The sequence below is a fragment of the Cordyceps javanica genome, chromosome 1 (genome assembly GCF_051103115.1).
Source record: "Cordyceps javanica chromosome 1, complete sequence".
Lineage (NCBI taxonomy): Eukaryota > Fungi > Ascomycota > Sordariomycetes > Hypocreales > Cordycipitaceae > Cordyceps > Cordyceps javanica.
The window spans coordinates 6,349,692-6,374,033 of NC_139295.1; the positions used below are offsets into that span (position 1 = coordinate 6,349,692).

At 55.5% G+C, this 24,342-nt stretch overlaps 6 protein-coding genes across 6 annotated transcripts; 4 read left to right on the plus strand and 2 right to left on the minus strand.

Annotated features, from left to right (window-relative positions):
- Positions 1 to 5,430: 5,430 nt before the first annotated feature.
- Positions 5,431 to 6,801, minus strand: V2A60_001920 (uncharacterized protein; the record flags this gene model as incomplete). Its single annotated transcript, XM_083253275.1, has 2 exons — positions 5,431 to 6,494; positions 6,690 to 6,801. The coding sequence occupies 2 exons, from the start codon at positions 6,799 to 6,801 to the stop codon at positions 5,431 to 5,433; spliced, it is 1,176 nt and encodes a 391-aa protein (XP_083109401.1).
- A 279-nt stretch (positions 6,802 to 7,080) lies between these two features.
- Positions 7,081 to 8,869, minus strand: V2A60_001921 (chaperonin-containing T-complex subunit CCT2; the record flags this gene model as incomplete). The annotated part of the gene is made up of 4 exons (XM_083253276.1): positions 7,081 to 7,140; positions 7,197 to 8,571; positions 8,648 to 8,799; positions 8,867 to 8,869. The coding sequence occupies 4 exons, from the start codon at positions 8,867 to 8,869 to the stop codon at positions 7,081 to 7,083; spliced, it is 1,590 nt and encodes a 529-aa protein (XP_083109402.1).
- A 510-nt stretch (positions 8,870 to 9,379) lies between these two features.
- V2A60_001922 (translation initiation factor eIF3 core subunit b) lies at positions 9,380 to 11,778 on the plus strand (the record flags this gene model as incomplete). The annotated part of the gene is made up of 3 exons (XM_083253277.1): positions 9,380 to 9,651; positions 9,704 to 11,240; positions 11,341 to 11,778. 3 exons carry the CDS (start codon positions 9,380 to 9,382, stop codon positions 11,776 to 11,778), a joined length of 2,247 nt encoding a protein of 748 aa, XP_083109403.1.
- Positions 11,779 to 13,755: 1,977 nt separating this feature from the next.
- Positions 13,756 to 17,448, plus strand: V2A60_001923 (bifunctional endoribonuclease/protein kinase IRE1; the record flags this gene model as incomplete). Its single annotated transcript, XM_083253278.1, has 1 exon — positions 13,756 to 17,448. One exon carries the CDS (start codon positions 13,756 to 13,758, stop codon positions 17,446 to 17,448), a length of 3,693 nt encoding a protein of 1,230 aa, XP_083109404.1.
- A 1,898-nt stretch (positions 17,449 to 19,346) lies between these two features.
- Positions 19,347 to 20,350, plus strand: V2A60_001924 (SWIB/MDM2 domain-containing protein; the record flags this gene model as incomplete). Its single annotated transcript, XM_083253279.1, has 4 exons — positions 19,347 to 19,359; positions 19,441 to 19,580; positions 19,643 to 20,110; positions 20,162 to 20,350. The coding sequence occupies 4 exons, from the start codon at positions 19,347 to 19,349 to the stop codon at positions 20,348 to 20,350; spliced, it is 810 nt and encodes a 269-aa protein (XP_083109405.1).
- Positions 20,351 to 21,507: 1,157 nt separating this feature from the next.
- V2A60_001925 (E3 ubiquitin-protein ligase HEL2) lies at positions 21,508 to 24,044 on the plus strand (the record flags this gene model as incomplete). The annotated part of the gene is made up of 2 exons (XM_083253280.1): positions 21,508 to 21,975; positions 22,038 to 24,044. 2 exons carry the CDS (start codon positions 21,508 to 21,510, stop codon positions 24,042 to 24,044), a joined length of 2,475 nt encoding a protein of 824 aa, XP_083109406.1.
- Between the last annotated feature and the right edge of the window lie 298 nt (positions 24,045 to 24,342).

Below are 24,342 nucleotides of genomic sequence, written 5' to 3' on the forward strand. Positions count from 1 at the left end.
TTGTCGATGACGGCTTTGAGTGGGTTAGTAGTTAGCGTGGAGTTGGGCTCAGGTACCGTGTACTTTTGGTAGGGATGCCGGGTATTAAAAGATACTTTGAGTTGGAGGCGAAACAGGCAAGGTACCGGGGTGGCTCGAGGTTACCTGCTGTACCAGTACCAGCACAGATTACTTACTGAGTACCTGGGTACTAAGGTACTGAGCTACTCGCCTGCTTTGACGGAGCACTCGTTGTCGTGAATGCAGCGGGCCAAGGGGGGGGGCGCCGGGGGATTTGGCCTTACAGGGCGCCAGTCTCTGGGAGAGTGCAGCTGCGCCCCCTTGTAAGCGCTGTAGGTACACAGGTAGACAGGCAGAGAGGAAGGCAGGTAAGCCAGTCAGTAGTACTGATAAAATACTCTGCACCTAAGTACCTTGGTAGGCACTTGGGAATCTGAGGTATATTAATAGGTGCTCTGGCGCATTGAAACACTGTAACATCGATTCATCGTTACCAACGTTGGCATATGGCAAGGACAATGGCAAGCTAAGTAAGGTAGCAAACTGGCACGCACCTATGCGCATTCTCCATTGCTCCTCTCCCATGCGACCCAACTTTCAATTCAGCAAGTCCAGGCAATCCATGTACGCATGGAGCACTTGAGCCCCCTAATACCAGTCCATCGAGCGTAGCGAGGCCCAAAGTCGAGTCACTTTTCCCCATGGTAAGTAAGTCTCTAAGTAAGTAGGTACCTAAGGTAGTATTCTGCCTGGACGAGCACAAGGCACCTGCCACTTGCTGTGCCGGTCGAAACCCTCTGGTACTGTGGAGTTTTAGCACGCGCCTCGCTGGAGCCCGGTGCCGTAGCCCACTGGAAACCCACAAAGCTGGCATCTTCTGCCCACTGCGCTAACAGGCTAAATACTTACTCAGTACCAACTTACTACTGAGTAACTTACCAGTGCTGCCGCCGAAAATCAAAATAGATCACCCTCTCCCCCCACCCTTTAGCATATGGCAGTGGCATGCCTGCCAGCTACATCCAAATGTTGGTATTGTCTCGACAAAACAATGGAACCGGAATTCTTGTCGTATGGCCCGAGTCTTGTAGATTTACTTTTTCTAGAATTGTCGCGCTCTCTTGACATTACTTCTTCAGAACAGAATTCCTTTTTTTTTTCCTTTGCTGCGCTCGCCGATGACCTGCTGCAGGTACCTCCGATGTTGCCGGTTCGTTGGACGAAGAAGCCCAAGCCCCTGGCTCCCTCCCCGCCGCTGGCCATCCCCCCCCCCCTCCCCTCTAAATATAATTAACTAGCGCTCCTCTTAGGCCTATTAGGGGCGTGCCGTCGGTCCAACGTCCACACCATCTTTTTTGGTTTCCATATCCAAACCCTGTGCCTGCTCACCTTACAGTGGCCCTTGCTAACTCTTTTTGAGCTTGGTCTAAAAGGTGCCATCGTTGCAAATGGCCATGGCTTTGGAAGCTTGTCTTTTTCTACCCGTTTCCGGTGTCTGATCCTTCAACGCCACGTTTTGCAAAATGTCCAAGAATAATTTATACTCGTCACCATGTCCCTGGCCTCTACCTAGGCTCTCACGTTCTCAGCACCTACCTACTCACGATCCAACGCTAAGCCGTCCGCTAACGCTAGCCACATCACCATTACCACCACCACCACCATGACAATAACTGCCTGGTGTCATGCGATTGGCTCTGGTTCTCTCCGCAACCATTCCATAATAGCCATTTCCTTGGCCCCACGAATATATAAGATGTGGAAAATAAAAAGGAAATTGGGAAAGAATCTTTCCCTTCCGCTGCAGACGGCTGGTGGCGCCCCAGCCCAAGCCACCGTAGCCAGCCTGTATTCCACCAAATCCCACGGCATGGCCCTCCGGTAATGCCGCCTGCGTATCTATCAGGGGAACAGGGGGAAAAATCCCGGCGAAAAAGCGGGTCGGAGATATTGCCAGAGGTAAATCAGTCGATGATTGTTTTAGTCATCCAGGCACCAGTTGCAAGCGCCGAAGAGGGCACGCGACGCCATCAACACGAACAAATACCGAGTAGGCCAAAAAAAAAAAAAAAAAGAGAGAGAGAGAGAAGGGAGACAGCAGCAGTCCTACCCTGTCTGATGGTGCAGAAAGGCAAAGACGGGGTAGAAAGTCGTGCCAAAGAGAATTGATCTCGAATCTTGATGCTCCACAGTACAAGTCTTCACTTCGTACTCGCCGAATTTCGTTGCATAAAGCCCATCTCCGCTGGCGGCACCCATTTATCCCCCCGCCCCGTTTGTCCATCACGATGCATGACAATAGCCCACTCTACATATTACTGGTACTGTCAGCAACATGACAACAAACAGCTACGGTCGCCCTTATGGAGCGGCGGATCAATCCAGAGTCTCTTGGAGCGCATCTGTTGATTGTCCGCACTAATCACTTATCAGTACCTGCAAGTCTTCTGCTCTGCTTGAAACGGCCATGTTGCCAATTTCATCAGCACAGTAGGTGCCCAGCACTGCTGCCAAGGCCTTGATCTAGATCAATACAGTGCATTACAGAACACATCTTGCGATACAAGTGCTGCACAAGTGAATCCGTTCCGAGCTTCACGGGCGTGCGAGAGCAATCTGAGCCGTCCGTCGCACCTTAGGCCACACACGAAGCGCGGGTCTGCAGCTTCCTTGACTCCCTGAACCGCACACCCTGGCTATTTGGGAGAGGTTACCGCTCCAGCCGCGCCTTTTGCAGTCGCTTCTGCTCCGTGTCCAAGCATCAGTGCCGCATGATACCAAGGAGCCAAGAGCGTCTCGAGACACAGCTTCTGTTTTTTAAGACAGGACTGGACAGAGGTGTTGAGACGGTGATCCTGGACTGGGGCGCCTCTTACTGCACATGCTGCCCAAAATCGTGACGGAAATAGTGCCGCCGAAGCTCAACACGGCTCTACCCAGGCTGTTCCTTCATCTGTCCGGCCGCGACCCGCGTCATGTCATCGGCAATGTGGGTGACAGGTGAGCAGCCGGCCTCCTCTGCGCCCTACAAATCTTCACGGCATCCGCTGATCTGGACCCGAGTCAGCCAGTCGGTCAGCCCGGCAGTGGCCTTGGCTGGCCTTCAAAACAACCCCCAATCGCTTGGCGGCTATACGACAGGGAAGACCCCTGGAGAGTCATCCTGCTGATGACTGAACCAAGAGAAGCAACGTGAACTGAACAAGTTGATTTGTTTTGTTTGAGAGGTCGGCCCTTCCCATGCTGCTTGCTTACTCTCGTTGCTGATTCTGTTTCTCTCGGACTGAAACAGACCAGAGCGGTCGCTTTGGGAAGTCCTGGGGATGCAACTGCGAGATTGACGGCGACGGCGACGACGCAACGCCCTCTCGGCGCGCGGGACATTTCTTACGGTTGTTAACAAGTTTCCTAATCTGGGAAGACAGCCGTTTCTTTCCACCGAGTCAGCCGCATTCCAATTGAGATACAATGCACATGAAAAAATCATGATCTTATTATTTGCCCTGGGTCGATAGTGGGTGCGCTGAATCCGGTCTAGAACTCTGTCTGCCCCATCGCCGCTAATCTTCTCCCCATCGCTTACCAAGTAGCTTTTGTCGATCAACAAAGCCTTCGGAGTAGCTAGTACCTGTCTGGGTATTGGGTCATCTTCGCACTTTGGCAAGACAGCCAAACCTACCTACCAATACCTACAAGTCCTCCCCGGGGGCGCTGGTGCAAAACTCAATTTCGGACTGCCCTCGGCGATGTCACGCTTCATCCCATTCTGTCATTTGCCAGTTTCTTCGGATGGTTTGCAACCTGACACTGGTTATCTCGAGCGAATCAATCCTCTAATGTCCAATTACCCCTAGATGCGTTCCAATACGTCATGCGTTGCTTCTCGGGCTCCTCCGTGCCACCCACAACAACATTGACCCATTGTCGTCTGGCACGGGCTTCTCATCCCTTTCTAAACCGCGCCGCGTGGCCGCCGTCCTCTTACGCGCTGCTTCCGGCGCGCCCCCCCCCCCCCCCCCCTTCTTTTTTGAGCGCCCCGTCAACCGCCGTGTATTAGTTCAACATCGGCGTGTCTGGCACGCCAGCTGGGCCTCCAGCACGCCCCGTCTTACACCCGGCACTCTCGACGTATAGTAGTGGTACCCTGTGCCTCGCGGCGAGCGTGCCGCCGGGCGCGATAAGCCCGTGAGAGGTCGCGGGTGCTATCAACGACCATGTCAAGATCCTGTCTGGCGAGATGCACTGTCAGCGTTCGGTACACGTGGCGTGCGGCAAGCTCGAGTCGAGCTGGTCGGCCTTAGAAAAGGCGACCCGCATAATCTCGTGGTTTAAGACGCCGCCTCCGAGGGAACGACGCAGCCGCCGGGCAATGGTGCTCTTCCGGACCCTAGGGGCGCCGGACACGTTCTGGACCGTGATCTTTCCTGCTCAGACACGAGTTGGGCATAGGAACGGGGTATGTCCATGCTGCGTTGCGTAGAGAATTCGCGGTTAGCTCACCTTGTTGAACCTCGCCCACTGTAATTCGATTCTATGCCACCGCTAGCAACAGTGAACAAAGTAAAATAGCCGCACATTACGTCAACCAGAGCTGTTATGAAAAGAAAGATCATTACCTCTACATTCGAATTGGTCAATGACTGTTCCAAAAGAGGACAACCATCTGCACCAATATCGGAAATTATTGTACGGTGGCCATTTGCTGCCATGATACATACTTATCGTTTCCCGCTGGAACCGACAACACTGTTGATATCCTCATCACACCGGTTTCTCGATCTAGAAGGCATCGCATAATCTTTGGCTTGTGTTTGCTTGTCCATATCAATATCCTTGCGGGGTTTCCCTGCGCCATCCTCCCATTTCAGTCCCCCTTCCCCCCAATTACCTCTTGTCTTTTGTCATTCGTCTCGCCGTTAATAAGCGTCGCGCGACTCGGCCCCCGCCAAGCTTCTCGCATATATACCCCGGCATCCACGATCCAGGCAAATGCGCACATACACACAGACATGAGAGACCGTCCTCCCTTTTTGCCTACCCCCCTGCGTGACCGCAAGACTGACATCATCAACGTCAGAATATTGAGCTTGTATTATCGGGTCCACGAGTGCAAAGGGAAACGACAAGGACGGAGCAAGAATACAATGTTTGCGAAAAGACGGTTCGCATCGTCCACTTTCCCGAAAATTGCAAATTCAGGTACATTGAGAAAAAGCTCATAACTTGGAGTTTTCTGCATGCCGCCCTCGACCCGTGCAGGAAGCGCGTCGAGCACCTGAGGGGGGGTAAGCAAAGCACATATTCCACATCCGATACCAAGCCTGTTTGCCTGTATATCAAATCCCGCTTGTCCTCCGGTGTTGCTGTTCCTTGGCCACTCCAAGGAAACGGGGCGTCGAGAATAGTGTTGGTGTGTCCGAACCCCTGCTGCTAGTTGTGCTCTTCTGCGCTCCGTTCCGCTTGCTGCATGATCTCGTCCACGTCCCGCCTGGCAACGCGCCGAAACAGCGGCCGCCCCAACCAGTAGCGATACAGCTGCCTTGGTTGCCGCCAGAGCCTCCCCCAGTGTCGCAACACCGCTCGCATTGGTGTCATCGTCATCGTTGCCGCCGCATCTGCCGATACGGCAGGTGCGACAACCAGCGTCTCCCGTCTTCGCGTCGTCCGACGTGGCGGTGCCTGCGCGGATCGCCTTGGCGACATCGGCCCATGGGCGTTCTCACCGACCGGATCTGAAACGCGAGAGGCGGGCGGTTCGATGCGTCGCTCCAGATTGGATCCTGCAGCGAGCGCCCGCGTTTCGTTCAACGACTCGCAAGAAGGTTGCTCCAAATGAGACGTTAGTCTCGCCGTGACTGGACCCGGGCGTGTGGCGGTCAGAGAGCCCCGTCCCGACGATGGCGGTCTCGCAGCCGAGGGCACAGCATCAGGCGTATTCCGCCGCTGCTCAGCACAGACAGGGATTCGTATTACCAGAGCTGTGCCGCCCGACGAGGGTAGCTGCGTAGTGACAGCGGCGGCAGTCCGCGTTTGTGGTTGCTCGTGAGGACAGCCGGGTGGCGCTGCGGCCACCAGAGACGTTTCTCCCGAGAGCGCTGGCACCACGACAAGGGGAATTAGAGTGTTCAGCCCTGGTTGTCCCTTTGTACGTGCCGGGGGTGGTATCGCCATAGCCGTGTCCTCGACGAGTGGTGATCCCGTGATGATGATGGGCGTGACAGTCTTTGTTTGCGATTGATCATGTGCGGGATCTGGTGAAGCAGCGGCTCCTGAGCCGTCGCGAGAGACCGCCATCGGAAACGGAAGGTCTGGCGAGCTAACCGTAGCATCGCTTGCGGCTTCGTTTGTCACGGCTCGTGGTTCCTGCCCCTCGATGATAGCAGGTGTTGTGGCAACGGTGGCCTCGAACCTCGCCTTTTGTGACGCCCGGTATCGTTGTCTTCGCGCATTTAATCTCGCTTTCTGCCGCTCTCTCCGCTCGGCAAGTCCAACTTCTATTTCCGCCTTAGTTTGTAATCCCGAATGTTCGTAGAAACGTAGAGGCCAGAACCAGAAGAGCGTTACCTCGTGTTCTAGAAGCTGCCATCCGCTTCTTCGTGCGCGGCGATACCTCTTCTTCGCCTTTTATTACAAAAAGAAAAGAAAACGTCAGTGAATACGCGGCCTCTTGACCCCAAAGATCTACCTACCGGCCGCTTCCTTGCGGGCCGCTTCTGCGGGCTGTGGTTTCTTCTTTTGTACTGGCGGCGACTCGACGACGCAATCCGAGTCGGAATCGGAACTAATTTCGATGATGTCCATCTTAGCGGTTCAGGATGAAAGATCACGCGCGTGTATGATATCGAGATGAGCATAGCCGGCTTGCAATATCAGACTACAAACGCCGGAGTTTAGACATGGTTGTGTGCATCACCACGTGTTAACACTATCTGGCCTTCACTCGGCCTTCACTTCTGCAGGCAGTCAGAGGGCATACACGTTATTCACTGTTCCACTCTATCTATGGTATCATTACAGATTCACGTCCGCTCTCCACCAATATACCATTTTTTTACTTTTGTTTATATCCAGTACTCCTTTTTACATCTGCTCGCGGCGTCGCGGGGCGGCTCTAATAATATCGTCAACACGAAGTAGTAGCTGGTTTTCGTTAGCAGATGATTTTGTCGTTCGGCAAAACTGGGAAAGAAGCTTACCTCTGCAGCCTCGCTGGCAGACGACACCACAGCCCTCTTTAGCTTGTAGCTCTCAATAACGCCGAGATCTCGCATGTCAGCAAGTCCGCCTCCTGGTGTTGTCAGGTCAAGTCCATACGTAGACATGCCCTTGTACACTGTGTTGCGCAGACGCGCCACCAGGTCGCTTGAATCGAGACCGGCGTTGTCGGCCAGGATAGTAGGTAGCTGTGTCAGCGCAGTGGCGAAACTGTTTACCGCCATCTGGCGCTTGCCTTCGACTCTCGTTGAGGCGCCTTCCACAGCCTTGGCCATTAACATCTCGGCGCACCCACCTCCCAGAGTGGTGCGTGGTTCTCGGACAGTCTGTGACAGAACAGCAAGCGCATCGTGCAAACTTCGTTCGGCCTCGTCGAGAAGCTGGTCGGTCGCACCGCGAAGAACAATCGTGCAGGCTTCACCGGCAGATACGCCAGAGAACTTGATCAGTGTGTCCTCGCCAATGATGACCTCTTCGATAAGGTCGCACTGCCCCAGTTTGACCTGGTCCGGGTGGTCAAAGGTAGAAGCAATCTCACCACCGGTGACGAGAGCCAGACGCTCAATGCCGTCAAAATCAGCGTGCTCAATCGACATGATGCCAGCATCAGTGAAGAGCTGCTCGGGCCAGTTGTAGATCAGTTGCCTGTTGATGAAGCAGTTGATACCGTGCGCCTTAATCTTGTCCACCTTGGCCTTCATCTTGTCCTTCTCGGCCTTCTCAAGCTCAGCAAGCTTGGACGTGGAGCCCACCTTGACGCGAGCACCGAAAATCTTTATCTTGTCAGTGTCCATGGAAGTATTGGCAACCAGGATCTTGGCCTTTTCCAGGCGCTTGGGCTGGTTGACACCGATCTTCTTGTCCAAAATGAAGCCTTCGTCAAGATACGAGTCACTCAGCTTGCCGCCGGCCTTTTTGATGATTTGAATGTGGCTGAGATCGGAGGACTTCTTCAATCGGAGGACGGCATCGGTGGCTAGCTCGGCAAAGTGCTCACGGTCCTGGGAGAGGACCTTTGAGCTCAGGGTCGTGCGGGCAATGGAGACAAGGTCTTTGCGGAAAGCGTCGGGGTTTTTGCTGTGGTCGACGGCAGAGGCTTCAAGAGCTTTGAGGGCGGCTTGGCTGGCTATTCTGTATCCTTCGATGATAGTCTGAGGGTGGATCTTCTTGTCAACGAGCTTCTCAGCTTCGCGAAGCAGCTCAGCGGCGAGAACGGCAACGGAGGTCGTTCCGTCACCGACTTCGTCATCTTGGACCTTGGAAATGTTGACCAGGACCTTGGCGGCGGCATTATCGAGAGCAATCGACTTGAGAATGGTAGCGCCGTCGTTGGTGACCATGATTTCGCCAGTAGATCTGTCGGTGTATTAGACGGTGTACAGAAACAGGACTGGAGTAGCTCCTGTGCGCTTCACCCACAGTGTAAACTTACGCAGACTGTAAAATCTTATCCATACCCTTAGGACCGAGGGTGCTCTTCACCAGGTCGCCAACAGCGATGGCTCCGACGAAGGCGGCGAGACGCGCATTCTCACCCTTTTCTTCGGTGGTCCCATCCGCAAAGATTTGTGTAGGTGCAAACGACTACAAGGGAAACGAAACGTTTAGTACACTGGAAACAGCAAGTGATCATTTCCAGGCGGGTTCATACCATTTTAGGCTTTGTTGCTGGTAGAGCCTATCGTGTGCAATAACTGAAGCTGAACCAGTGCTCTCCGCCCCTCGAAGCTCATCGAAGGCAGCCTTTTTTTCTGGAGCTTCCAGCAGCCTCTTGCAGGCACGACCCCACCAAGAGTCCCTTGCACGTGACTTGCCCCTCGATGGTCCAAACTGCCCGGCAAAGGAAGATCGCTTCTCCGCCGCACGCCGCACACACTTTGTGGAAAGTCGAGAACCACCAAAATCTGCGCCAGGCCAGGGCATCACCGTAAAAAAAAACAGCCGTCTTCTCCCCACGCACGACACGGCCTTCACATTCGCGCCGCACGAGGACTCTAAAGGCACAGTCGATACTCTGCCCCCGCGTGCAGTAACGGCCTATATATACTCTGCCGTGCCCGCTTGCATATTCACAGCTTCTCTTTCTGTGAATTCCCTACGACAGTGACAAAAGCGGGGCATCGTCGACAGACCCCTCGCTTGCAACACCCACCACTGCGACATCATGGCGCCCTCCTTTGATCATTTGCGCGAGGCCGACCTCGACGACGACGAGTTCAACGAAGATGACATTGATTTCTCCGATCTCCGCGAGCGCTTCGACGTTCAGCTCGACAAGGGCTACGATACGTTTGTCGTCATTGACGGCCTGCCCCTCGTCACCGAAGAGCAAAAGCCCAAGCTCGTCAAGTTTCTGCTCAAGAAGCTGAACACTGTTGGAAAGGCCCGCGAGGATTCTATCTACATGCCCATGGGCGACGAGGACAAGTCTCTAGGGTTCGTAGTCGCCGCTCTTCGTTGACTTTTGTGTCTCGCTAACGGTAAACAGATTCGCTTTCGTCGAGTACTCGTCTGCTAGCGAGGCTGCTGCTGCCGTTCGCTCCCTTGATATGGTTCCTCTCGATAAGAAGCACACTCTGCGAATTAACAAGATTAGTGACATCGAAAGATATGGTGCCGAAGGCCGCATTAAGGAGGAATATGTCGCCCCCGAAGTTCCCCCCTTTGAGAAGCGTGAGCACCTCAAGTGGTGGCTCAAGGATCCCGCCGGTCGTGGCCGCGATCAGTTTGTCATGTATCGCGGTGACAATGTTGGAGTTTTCTGGAACAACGAAAAGGATCAGCCCGAGAATGTTGTCGAGCGCCAGCACTGGACCGAGACCTTCCTACAGTGGTCACCCAAGGGCAGCTACCTCACCTCAATTCACGCCCGTGGTGTCCAGATTTGGGGAGGCAGCTCGTGGTCCAAGCTGGGTCGCTTCCCTCACCCTTTCGTCAACCTCGTCGCATACTCGCCCAACGAAAGGTACCTCGTTACTTGGTCTAACCGCCCCATTTCGGTACCCGAGGATGGCGGCGACGGCACTCTCACCGCTGACGACGAGGGCAAGAACTATGTCATCTGGGACATTGAATCCGAGATGCCCATCCGTTCCTTTGCCAATCTGGAGCCCCCCAAGTCGGAGGATGGCAAGCCCCCACCCAAGCAGCAGTGGCCTGCATTCAAGTGGTCGGCCGACGACAAGTATGTTGCTCGACTGAACCCTGGACAGTCCATCTCGGTGTACGAACTCCCCCGCATGAATCTTCTCGACAAGACAACCATCAAGATCGACAGCGTGGTTGACTTTGACTGGGCACCCGCCACGGTCAAGCGCGACGGCGTCAAGACGTACGAGCAGCTATTCTGCTTTTGGACCCCCGAAATTGGCAGCAACCCGGCCAAGGTCGGCCTGATGAGCGTTCCTTCCAAGGAGATTGTCCGTAGTCTGAACCTCTTCAGTGTCAGTGACGCTAAGCTCCACTGGCAGTCCGAGGGTGCCTACCTATGCGTCAAGGTAGACCGCCACTCCAAGTCGAAGAAGTCACAGGCCACGACGCTTGAGATTTTCCGCGTCAAGGAGAAGGGTGTGCCTGTCGAGGTTGTCGACACCATCAAGGACACGGTCATCAACTTTGCTTGGGAGCCCAAGGGCGACCGCTTCGCCATCATCACCACAACCGAGCCCGTGGCGGCGACGGCTGTTGCCCCCAAGACGGCAGTCTCTTTCTTCTGCCCCGAGAAGGCCAAGGGCCCGGTTGCGGGCAACTTTAAGCACCTACGCACGCTGGACAAGAAGAACAGCAACGCCATCTACTGGTCGCCCAAGGGCCGTTTCGTGCTCATTGCCACGATTGGCAACCAACAGAGCTCAGATCTCGATTTCCTCGACCTCGACTTTGAGGGCGAGAAGCCCGAGTCGGACAAGGACCTGACGGCCAATCTACAACTGATGAATACCGGCGACCACTACGGTGTCACGGATATTGAGTGGGATCCTTCTGGTCGCTTTGTGGCCACCTGGGCTTCTGCGTGGAAGCACTCGGTACGTTTCTCTCTGGTTTTTCTTCTCCTGTGCCCGTGTTTCTCTGTTCCTCTGTTTCGATGATATGATTGTGTTGATTGCATCCTAACAAACTTATTAGATGGAAAATGGTTACCACATCTACGATTTCCGCGGAGAGGTACTAAGAGAAGAGCCCGTCGAAAAGTTCAAACAGTTCCAATGGCGCCCGCGTCCGGCTACGCTACTTAGCAAGGAGGAGCAGAAGCAGGTGCGCAAGAACCTACGCGAATACAGCCGAGTATTCGAGCAAGAAGATGCGGACCGGGGCGCATCTGCCGACTTGGCGGTGGTGGAGGCGCGCCGCCGTATGCTCGAGGAGTGGTACATGTGGCGGGCGGATGTGGAAGAGGAGATTTACGAGGAGAGAGAGGCGCTGGGGCTGCCGCAAGACCCGCACGCAGAGCTGCTGGCCGCCAAGACAAAGGAAGTGGAGGGTGCAGACGATTCAGAGCAAGAGCGCATTATCGAAGAGATTGTGGAAGAGGTGCTGGAGGAGACGGAGGAGATTGTGGGTTGAAACGCAAGCTTTTCATGCAAAAGTAAGGAGTGACGAATTTTTTTGCTGTACAGGTAGAAAAAAAAGACGGGACAGGGCGAGACTCGGTAATGACGATTTTGAAGATATTTCTTGTTATGATTCATACATGGGACCAAAGACAAAAAAACAATGGATAAATTGGTAAAGGATGCTACTTAGATGCGAGATGTGTGATGCGTGATGCGTGATGCGAGATGTGTGGGTGGAATATACTACCAAGGTAATAAGTTGTAAGTACGGACTACTATGTAGTGTTTGTGGTTATGCGATTCAGGCAGGGCTGTTAGCTCGCAGGTCGTTGCTGGGTAGGCCCGATGGCGGCTTGGTATGTATTGATTTATTTTAGATGAGAAATCAATGGGGGCCGTTTCGACCAATGCCTAGCACAAAATGCCATGAATTGTTTGAAACGTGTAGACGATATCGAGTCAACTTTACGGATACTGAGTAAGTAATAAACTTGACTAGGGTGGTGGTGGTGGCGGTTGGGGGATACTCCGTAGGTACTGAATACTGGTACGGATTATGGAGTACGGAGTACCTAGGTACAGAAGTACACTGGTACGGATAGTGGGTTTGATGCTTTAGCCACCCGCTGAGAAGTTAGAACCGGCAAGGAGGCCCGCCCCGCAGCGGGGGGAGGGGAGTGGTGTACTATCAGTAAGTAGGTAAGTACCTAGACAGGTACCTAGTCGCAGGCTGGCAGGCTATCCAGTAGGTCGGTTACTGGGTACCTCCAAGATCCAGGAGGGGTCATCGTGGAACGCGCTGGAAGTTGATGACTAGCACACTTATTATTACACGCCTATCTACAAAGGGAGGGGGCAATATTCTTTTCTCTTAAAAAATATGACAGAAAGAAAAGAAAAGAAAAGGTAAGATCGTAACGAGGGACCAAGAAAAAAATGAAAAAAAAAACATGGGACAAGCCAAGGGAGTGGGAAGATATTGGAAGGGGGCGGCGCAGTTGAGTTGTTGTTTTTTTTTTGTGCGCTTGGAGGCTTGCGTATGGCTTGTCTGGCCGGGCCCTTGTCTTGCTTGGCTGCAAAGCAGGCAAGTACCTAGGCAAGGAGCAGGCTAAATACCTAACCTAACCTACCTGGGCACCGGGCACCTGGCGGGCCACAGCGGAAAGAATGAGAAAATACCTGGCAAGGAATGAAAATGATTCGGGTGGACAGGCAAAGACACGAAACAAATAGTCTTCTATATATACCTATAACATGACATGAAAAAGTGATTCAACATGATCAATACGAGTTTAGGGGCTGTCCGACCGGCAGCCAACTGCCAAAGCGGCAGCCAGCTGCTTGCCCACAACGGCTGAGTGGCTCAGCTTCAACGCCATAGTTTATTTTATTTTATTGCACCTTGGCGAGGCGTTGAAAAAAAAAGACCACAGCGTACTCCGTATTTGTGTCTAAACGACAAGGGCCGAAAAAAAACGCAGCAGGGGAGGTTGGGGGTTGCGGGCCTTGCATCTCGCACGCACAACGCAGCCAGCCCACCACCATCCCGCCAGCTCCTGCTGCAACAGCCCATATCGAGTCAGAGGACGGCCACAGTCCGTTTCTGCCGTCTCCGCTTCCCATTCATTCCATCACCTCCACGCCTCCAACCAAACCGATCAGTAGCTTCCATCCCCAGCCAGTATCCTTACAGCTTCATTTTACAGCGTCTGCAAGCGCCTTTATACATCATCATCATCCGCCTTGCTCATCGTCACACGCTGTGGCTGTCGCCGTCGCCGCCACTTCGACTACGCAATCACTCACTCGCTTTCCTCACCTCGCCCTTCCTCTCCCGACCGTCCTTGGGGGATGGGTATGGCTGATGCTCGCCATTCAACAGCATCCGCTGCACCCGCCCTGGTTGAACCCTCATCGCCCATGTGTCCCAGACGTCGTTGAAAGGCTTGCCTAAAAACCGCCTCTGGCTCGACAGCCTGCCGACACCATGCTTCGGCGCCGTCCTGGCGACGGCCGGCGCTCTGCTCCGCAAAGCAGACTGTTACTCGCCTTCGCCATCATCCTTATCCCGTGGATCCAGCTCGCTGATGCTCAGCAGCAACCTCGCCAGCAGCAGCATCAGCAGCAGCACCCGCCTCCCGCCGTTCACTCCGGCTCGCCGCACGCGAACCATGACATACGCAATGACAGGGTGTCGGTCGACGATTCGGCCCGTTGGGCCGCCTCATCCATCGACGCCGTAACCAATGAGGCAAACGCCGCCGCCTCCTCCTCGTCATCAGCCTCCTCCTCCCCCGGAAGGCCCCGGTACACTCCCCGGAGCTCCAGCCGGCATAACCAAAAACGTCACATCATCATACCCGACGATGAGAGCGCCCTTGCAACTTTAGCTCCGGCACAGCCCGTCCGAGCACCAAGACCCCCCAGCGATTCTCGACCCCGTAGCATCCCAGCCTCGGGGCTGACGGCGCCGCAGAATGCGCGGAACCTGGAGGATTGGGAAGTCGAAGACTTTGTTCTTCTGGCGACCGTCGATGGAGATTTGTACGCCAGCGACCGCAACACCGGTAAACAGCGCTGGCACCTCGAAGTTGACCTACCCATGGTTGAGACCAAACATTATCGTCTCAACAACTCCGTCCTCGACGACGACTACAGGCCAGTCGACCACTACCTCTGGGTTGTCGAGCCAAATTCCAATGGCGGCATCTTCATCTGGCGGCCTGATCCCGAGGCCGGCCTCTTCAAGACTGGCTTCACCATGAAGAGCCTTGTCGAGCAGCTCTCGCCCTACGAAGACGTCGAGGGAGAGATTGTTTACACGGGCGACAAGAAGACAACCATGGTCACACTTGACGCCGCCACGGGCCGAGTCCTCAAATGGTTCGGATCGAGCGGCTCCCACGTAAATACTGACGACTTCTGCCGCCAGGCAAACACCTTTGACGACCGCGACAATGAGGAATGCCTCATTACCGGAACCATCACTTTGGGCCGCACCGAGTACACAGTCGGTATCCAAGGATCTGACGGCCGTCCCATAGCCACCTTGAAGTATTCGGAATGGGGCCCAAACACCTTTGACAGCGATCTGTACCATCAGTATCACAATTCTCTCGACAACCGGTACATTACGAGCCAGCACAATGGCAAAGTCTACGCCTTCGATCAATCCAACAAGGGCAAGACAACTCCTCTCTTCTCCAACAAATTTGCCGCTCCCGTTGCCAGCGTGTTTGACGTCTGTCGACCCTGGGATGCCGTGACTGGCAGTAACCCGCAGCTCGTCGTTCTCCCTCAGCCGCCAATGCCAGCTCGCGACAAGGATGAGAAACAGATGCGTCTCAACAGCATATTTGTGAACCAAACCGAAACGGGAAGCTGGTATGCCATGTCTGGACAAGCCTACCCTTTGATTATCAGCGCACCTCTTGCACAGATTGCTAGCCCGGACTGGTGGGACATTTTGCCATCCTCGGACACCATCAGCCAGTCTCGCATCAGCAAGGCCCTTGTAGGCACGCATTTCTTGGAGTCGATCCGCGGGGACAACAATCAAGTCAGGAGCTTGCCTGGCAAGCCGACCGAGGAAGTCGCGGAGCCACCCAAGACCACTCCTGCCTCAAACGACGCAGCAGTCATTACCGAGGAAACCATCATCAACAAGGTCAAATCTATCCCTCAAAGCGCTGCCAACAGTGTCTATGACCTTGTGAGCAACCCGATTGTCATAATCATCTTGTTTGGTATCCTTGTGTACCACCAGAAGAAGCTTCGTCGCTCCTACCATAGAGTCAGGTCCAAGGGCCTCCAGAAAGGGTTAGTGCAAGAGGTCCAGACGCTGATGTTCCCGGACACCCTCGCAGAGGACAAGCAGGCTCATTTCGGAGGAGAAGAAGTGATGGGTGATATTGTCAAGGAAGCTCAGGCCGTCGACGTTGGCAAGAAGCCAGACGAAGAGGGCAAGCTCAGCGCCCAAGACGCCAAACCGGCCGATGAGGAGGTCAAGGCCGTCTCCGGTAGCTTCATGGACGAGAGAAGCGACCCGCCAGGGGGCGAAAAGACACCCAGGCCGGAAGACGGCGATGGGGTCAGGGCTTTTGGCGAGGAAGCCAATGGGGAACGTCCTGAAACACCCGTCAAGGGCAAGAAGAAGGCTCATCGCGGCCGTCGGGGTGGGGTCAAGCACCGACCCAAAAAGCAGCGTGAAAATTCTCAGTCCCATGACGATGATCCTGATGCTTCGACTGTCGAAGAGGCTGTTCAGAATGCTAAGCGCCTTGGTGATAGGCCTAGTTTTCAAGCCGACGTCATGACTATCCACAACGACATGAACGCCGTCACCAGCCCGATTGTACGCATGGGCAATATCGAAGTCAACACCGAGATTCAGCTCGGCACGGGAAGCAACGGCACGCTGGTCTTTGCCGGCCGTTTTGACGGTCGGGAAGTTGCGGTGAAGCGCATGCTGATCCAGTTCTACGACATAGCCTCGCAGGAAACGAGACTGCTGCGGGAGAGCGATGACCATCCCAATGTCATCCGATACTATTCACAGCAGATTCAAGACGGTTTCTTATATATTGCCCTGGAACGTTGCGAGGCATCCCTGGCAGATGTCGTGGAGAGACCTAATGTGTACCGAGATCTGGCCATTGCCGGCAAGCGGGATGTTCCTGGTGTCTTGTACCAGATTGCTAACGGCATTCACCATCTGCATAACTTGCGCATCGTTCATCGCGATCTGAAGCCCCAAAATATCCTTGTCAGCATGGGCAAGGGGAACAAACCCAGGGTCCTGGTGTCTGATTTTGGTCTGTGCAAGAAGCTTGAGGGAGGTCAGTCCTCTTTTGGCGCCACTACTGGCCGCGCCGCCGGTACGTCGGGCTGGCGTGCGCCGGAGCTGCTGATGGACGAGGACGGCCGCGAAGGTTCCATGGTGGATGCCAGCACGCACAGTGGATCCGGCTCGGTGCTTGTGAATGACGGTCTTGTGCCCAGCAGCCGTCGGGCGACACGCGCTATTGACATATTCTCGCTTGGACTGGTCTTTTTTTATGTTCTGACTAACGGATCCCATCCGTTCGACTGCGGTGACCGGTACATGCGAGAGGTCAACATTAGAAAGGGCGCATACAACCTGAAGCTGCTCGGTTCGCTGGGGGACTTTCAAGCCGAAGCTGATGACCTGATTCGCTCCATGTTGCATGCGACGCCAAGGGAACGCCCAACGGCGCGCCAAGTCATGGCGCACCCGTTCTTTTGGACGTGCAAGAAGAGGTTGGCGTTTCTTTGCGATGTCTCGGACCACTTTGAAAAGGAGCCGCGAGAACCACCGTCATGTGCTCTCCAGGTGCTGGAGAGCTACGCGGCCGGGGTTATGCGGGGCGACTTTCTCAGGAGTCTACCACGCGAGTTTGTCGAATCCCTGGGCAAGCAGCGGAAGTACCAGGGATCTCGCCTGCTAGACCTGCTACGAGCTCTGCGCAACAAGCGCAACCACTACGAGGACATGTCGGAGAGCCTGAAGCGTACCGTGGGGCCGCTGCCGGATGGCTACTTGACCTTTTGGACGACCAGGTTTCCCACATTGCTTATAGCATGTTGGAATGTGGTGTACCGCGTGAAGTGGGAGGAGACGGACCGATTTAAGGACTATTATGAGCCGGCGCGTCTGTAGGGTGGCGAGTGAGTTCATGAGAAAAAGCTTCCGTAAGCGCGTCCTTGCATTGTATGTAGCGTGTATTATATGTAGCGTGTGTGTGTGTGTGTGCGAAGATGTTTAGTCTGATGTACTGATGCTTTTCATATCGATAGCTTGAGAATTAAAGTCATGTTTACTGCATTTTCTTTTTCATTGTGCCCGTGTCACTATCGCTTGTCTGGTTGGGCGCATGTCGACGGACCAGAGCAAAGCTTTGGTTGGGTACGATGTGACGGCAACTCGCATTTTGAATGATGCCTCATGTGCAGGCGTGGAGGATGTTTACGTTGCTGAGGTTGTTTTCGGATGCGTGCGGCTATCAGTCACAGAAACAGGCAGCCGACGCCCGTGGCGGCTTGGAAGACTTGTCATCAACAGCATCGATATTGATGTCCAGCGCATGGCCAACTGGACTGTAGGGTACGGCGGTGCTATTGCAGGTACATGTGTGGATAGGACGTCGTCACTGGCCACAAATCAACTGGAATCAAACGTGGGAGATGATTTGGGTGCCCCCCCCCGCCTTGTGAAGCTGAGGGATGAAGGAAAGCAAAATTTTTTTTTTAATCATTGTCATGTGCTGCTGCCAAGTCTGTTGGTGATGGTGAAGTACACCGATACTTGTGGCATGTTGGCGTAGGGGGAGAATGGATGAAACTGGCAAAGTAGAATTGGGCATGGTGAAAACAAGAGGAATTTTATTTGGCTGTATTTGTTTCTTTTTTTTTCTTTTCGTGGTGACGGTGGTGCAAGCAAGTTTGCACTCCGTATATATAACTTGGAGAGGCCAGACTACAGCTTCGCCAGTGCCACCAGCCCCCGTACTTGTCAATTGAGGCGTCACCAGCCACATGGTCTCTTCTCGGCAGGGCCGCCCCACCCCAGCTTTTCCGCTCTTCTTGTCTTGTTCATGACCGGGTCTTGATCAATTCATCCACTATTTCTCTTTTTACTGAGTATACTCAGTACACCCAAAACCGACCTCCCATACTACTCCGTACTCCATCCCGCAAACCGTGCGATTCTTGATCCATTTGTCGCTCGTTGCTCCCCTTTTTTCCCGGCCATCGCCACTCCCGTTTGGCATTGCGCACTCCCAACTGCTCTCTCGGTCTCTCTGCCTCTCTCTCCTTCTCTCTCTCAATCTGCCATCTTGCGACGACGCCCTTGAGAAGCTGCTGCGCCGGACCGTGCCGTCGATCCCTGCCACCGTCTTTTTCGGAGGTCGCCCCCCTTCTTCCTTGACCCTGGTTACCTACTCAGTCGTTGCTGTCGCCGCTACTTGCTTCTGCGCGTCTGTGGCCCGGCTAGATAGCGCCCGCTAAAAAAGGCCCGTATCTCTTGATTCATTGGGCGCCCAACTTTTTGCTGGTGTGACGCTTGTCTCTTGTCTGGGACGGTTTTCCGGTTCGAGCCATCAGGTGACGACGAACCCGTTCGGCCGCCCAACTTCATCCCACTCCCTCCAACCCAGGCCAGCCATCGGCATCTGAGGGTATTTGCAAAACTAGCACATATCCTCTCATTGCCGCGATCGGGCGATCTAGGTACAGGCACGATAGGCGCGATTGTGCCTTTTTTTTCGCTGCTCTTTTTTTTTTAGGTCGCCTTGGCACGTACCTTGCTTCGACCCGAGGGCATGCACTGACTCGTCCCACCCGTGCCTCTACCGACACGCCTGTTTTCCCATCTCCAGCACGCTCGCTTCTTTCGCGCCCGCAAGCTCTTCCGTCGTCGATTGCCGGTTCGCCCGGCCGCTATTCGCTGAGCCACCGGTTCTTCAAACGTCGACTTTCCTTTTCTTGCGTCTCCGCATTGCCATCTGGACGGTTCCCCGCCTTGTCGTCCACCAACACACGATATAAGCTACCAACATGAGCGCCCCTTGTACGGCTCCGTATCGGCACCACCAGCCACCTGCCTACCGGTCCGCCAGATCAATCAATAGCTGACAGTTGCGCGCTCTAGTGAGCTCCGAGGAGCTTCGACAGTACACGGCCATCATCGACGGCATCCTCGCCACAGCCAATCTCGAAACCATCTCGCGCAAGAAGATTCGGCAGGGTCTCGAGACCTCGCTTGGCGGCAAGGACCTCAGCGAGCAAAAGGTACGCATTGCGCGCAGTCTCCTCACGTCCGATTCGCCCCGTCCCACTGATCACCGCAACAGGACGCCATCAAAAAGTTGATAGAAGCACGTTTTGACGCCGTCTCGGGCGCCGACGCCGACGACGCCCCGGCCTCACCCGTTCCCGCACCGACACCGAGCAAGCGCGCCGCCACGAATGGCTCATCCCATCACCACTACGATTCGGATGCCTCGGCCGGCTCTGAGCCCTCCAAGAAAAAGGCCAAGCGATCGTCGTCGGCGGAAGATGCCGACGCCAGGCTAGCCGCCCAGCTGCAGGCCCAGGAAAATCGCCTGGCTCGAGGCCGCACCACACGCGGCGGTGACAAGCCTGGCGCCACCAAGAAGAAGCGAGCTCCCAAGAAGAAGAGCGCCAAGCGCGTTCGCGACGACGACGACAGCGACGTGGATGGGAGCGACGAGGTTCCTCGCAAGCGCAAAGCCGGCGGAGGGTTTCAAAAGCCCTTTAACCTGAGCGAAAGCCTCTCCGTCCTGTGCGGAGAAACGCAGGTACGCATTCTACAAGAAAAACGGCGTCTGGTCATCTTTTAACAATTCCAGCTCTCGCGCCCCCAAGTGGTCAAGAAGCTCTGGGAGCATATCAAGGCAAACGACCTTCAGGACCCCAGCGACAAGCGCCAGATCCTCTGCGACGAACGAATGTATGCCGTTTTCAGACAGGCCAAGGTGGACATGTTCAAAATGAACAAGGAGATTGGTCAGCACCTCTACCCAGTCGGAGAGGAGTAGCCGTCCCGATCAGATGGGCCTCATGGTTCCCGCCGATACGACTTGCTATGCCAATGGCGTTGGGCACTGGTAACTTTTTTGATTTTGGCAACCCCAAGGTTGTCCTTGGCTTTGGAATTGCGTGGGTCAAGTCTTATTTTGTTTTTGGTATTTTTGCTTCTTCATTTTCTTTCTTCATTCGAATTCCCTGGGGTCAAGGGCGGCGCAGTGAGGGATCATACAAATAGTCTTTGGTATTCATGCCGATACCAGCCTACGGTATCAGGCTGCAACGAAAAAAAGGTACATGTGTGTGTGCGTAGACGGACAGAGGAGGAGGGCACGATGGTACTGGGGCGTGCGGAGAAATTTGGCCAACAAGGCACAGGTTTGTAAATGCTACAATATGCCGTTATCTTTCAGTGGACAACAGAATTCGTGGAACTTGGTCGAAGTGTGGTGTTGATCTGGTGCTGATCTGGTGCTGATTTGATGGTGTGACTAATCTTTGGCGACCAAGAGCCAGAAGCCAGAACACAATAACTGCTTAGATTGGACTAGGATATGATTTTTGAATGCCACACAATTACTCACTTACGGCATGTCCGAGTCTCAAGACTGTTTTCCAGAATTCCTCATTTCGTTGCCGTGTCATTACCAGTGGGTGAGTGGGTGGGACACTTTGCCCGGCGTGACTCTTATTATCATCGTCGATACTACATACAAGGGCCGGGTGGGTGATATGCTGGCTGGAGGTACGGAGGGAGTAATGACAAGTTATTACTTACCTACCCGGTAGCTAGGTAACTTGGCCTCAAAAAGTCCAGCTGAGTCATCGCACCGTCGCCGCCGCTGATTTGCTTTGCCCCTCTCGTTTTTTCAATTTTGGGGCCCCCAAATTTGGCGAGCTTTGCCCCTCTGAAAATAAGTGGAAGCCCTGTGGGACACCCGCTATCAAATTCGCAGTTCTCACCCAGGATCTGGCAACTTGGCTCCCGAGCTGCCCTTCTTTTGTTGTCACGACCATTGCTACCTTTACAGTACGAGTAATACGCGGATATTCATAACAGAAACTCACAAACGCCTCATACCATTGACAGACTCGTGCCTCTCAGAACCCATCTTTCGCACTACGCCACCGTCGAGACCTGCATTGCCCCCCCTCCGTTAATCAAACGATGCCCGAAGTGGCCGGATCCTCGGCGGGAGGCGGCGGCGGCGGCGGCGGCGGCGGCCAGGCTTCGCGCGGACGAGGCAATCGCAACAGAGGTCGAGGTGAACGCGGCGGCCAGAATAGTAGAGGAGGAGGAGGAGGAGGTGGTGGTGGTGGCCGACGAGGACGAGGTGGAGGGAACCGTGGCGGTGCCAAACACGGCGATTTGCCCGCAGAGCCCGCCGCGCAAGACGTCGCCGTCGCCGCCCGTGCAGCCAAGGAAGAGGCCAGTGCGAACGGCATCGCTGCCCCGGCTCACAAGGCGACGCAAAAGGTTGACGGCGACGACGACGAAGACGCCGACGACGTGTGCTTCATCTGTGCCAATCCCGTCGCGCACCACTCCATCGCCCCCTGCAACCACAAAACCTGCCACATCTGCGGCCTGCGGATGAGGGCGCTCTACAAGACCAAGGACTGTGCCCACTGCCGAGTAAGTTGACCCGGCCTTGCCCGCGTTCTGCGAGTAACGCCATCTAATCATTGCGCTCTCAGACCGAAGCTCCCTACGTCATCTTTACAGACGACGCCGAAAAGAGGTTTGAAGACTATCAGCCCGCCGACCTCACCACCATCGACACCAACATTGGCATCAAGTACACCAACGAGGACATTGTCGGCGACACGGTCCTTCTCCTCCGGTACAACTGCCCCGACGCCTCGTGCGACTTTGCCGGTCTCGGCTGGCCCGACCTCCACCGCCACGTCAAGTCGGCGCACAAGAAGCGCATGTGCGACCTGTGCACGCGCAACAAAAAGGTCTTCACCCACGAGCACGAGCTCTTTACCGACCGCGAGCTCGAGAAGCACATGCGCCGCGGCGACGACAAGCCCGGCGCCGCCGACCAGACCGGCTTCAAGGGCCACCCGCTCTGCGGCTTCTGCGGCGAGCGCTTCTACGACGACGACAAGCTCTACGAGCACTGCCGCATGAAGCACGAGCGCTGCTTCATCTGCGACCGCCGCGACGCGCGCAAGCCGCACTACTTTGTCGACTACAACGCACTCGAGCAGCATTTCAAGAAGGACCACTTCCTCTGCAACGACAGGGAGTGCATGGAGAAGAAGTTTGTCGTCTTCGAGTCCAACATGGACCTGCAGGCGCACAACCTGGCCGAGCACGCCGGCGGAAAGACTGTCGGCCGCGATGCCCGTGTGGTGGACATGGCGGGCTTTGACCTGCGACAATCGTATCAGGAGGAACGACGCGGCGGTGGCGGCGGCGGCGGCGGTGGAGGTAGAGACGGCGAAGGACGCGCGAGAGGCCGAGGTCGTGGACGGGGTAGGGACCCGAACGAGGACTCGGTGCCGGCCGCGTACACGCCACCCCTCCGCCGCGACGAGATTGCTTTCCAGCGTCAAATGGCTATCCACTCGGCCCAATCGGTAACCCAGCGTACCTTTGGTGGGCAGCTGTCCGCCGCCGCCGCACCAGCTGCCGCTGCCGGCGCCGGACGAGGTGGTGCCTCACCCCGCAATGGCAGCTCCTCCAACACCCCCCGCGTAGGGCCCGCGGCGACGGCGGCGTCGTCGACAGCCAACCTCAGCGACCCGATGGACACGCTCTCGCTGAGCGACACGGGCAACATGACGCCCGAGGACCGCGCGCGGCTCGTGCGGCACAGCTCCGTCATTGAGCGCGCTGCCAACCTCCTGGGCAACGACGCCGGCAAGCTCGCCAGCTTCCGGCAGCACATCTCGTCGTACCAGCGGGGCGCGCTGACGGCGCCGCAGCTGATCGACGCCCTCCTGACGCTCTTTGCCGACGTCTCGTCCAACGCGCTGGGCACCATGACGCGCGAGGTGGCCGACCTGTTCGAGAGCAAGGCCAAGGCCGACGGCCTCCGCAAGGCGTGGCAGGACTGGCGGGCCATCAACGAGGACTACCCGAGCCTGCCGGGCCTGAGCGGCATGGAGGGCGAGACGTCGAGCTCGAGCGGCTGGGCGCACGCGGCGGCGGCCAGCCCGGCCGCGCCGCACGGCGCCCCCGCGCAGAAGCACTCGAACCGCGTGCTCAAGCTCAAGAACAGCACGCGCCTCGCCGGCCCGGCACCGGTGACGAGGTCCACGCCCCCAGGCTGGACGCCGGCCGCCTCCACGGCCCGCGCGCCCGCTTCCTCGTCGTTCCCGTCGCTCGCTGCGTCGGCCCCATCCAACAAGTCGGGCGGCGGCGGCGGCAGCTCCGCGTCCTCTTCACGTCCCTCGTGGGTCCCGGCATCCTCGGCCGCGGCCTCCTTACGCGCGAGTGCTCGCGGCGGTAGCGGTAGCGGCAGCGGCGGCGACGACAACTTTCCCGCGCTACCGGCCGCGCCGAAGCCGACGACGACCATCTTTGGCTACGGCGGCGGGCGCGGCGTGCGTCGCGACTACGGCCACGCCGAGTCCAACTTTCAGTGGGGTGGCTCGTCGGCGGACGCGACGCCGACGGAAGTGTCCGAGGCGGAGGATGGCAAAGGGAAGAAGGGAAAGAAGGGGAAAAAGGTTCTCGTTTCGTGGGGTTGAAGGAAGTGTTTTTACTTTCTCCTCTGCCCTCCCCCCTTGCGTTTCTCCTCTTCTACTATTGATGAAAAGTTGTAGCACATTTTGTTTGCCATTATTTTCTTTCTTTGTTTCATTCTTTTTTCTTACGACTAGAAAAGCATACACGGGGAGTTTCTTTCTTTCTCTTTCAGAATTAGCACGAAGAAAAGAAAAAAGAGGGAAGAAAAAGACGGTAGATGTAGATGGCATTTAGTCTTTTTTTTTCCTTCTTGCTCTTTAGGACAAGGAGTTGGTGAGCATAGCGGTGTAAATACAAGCA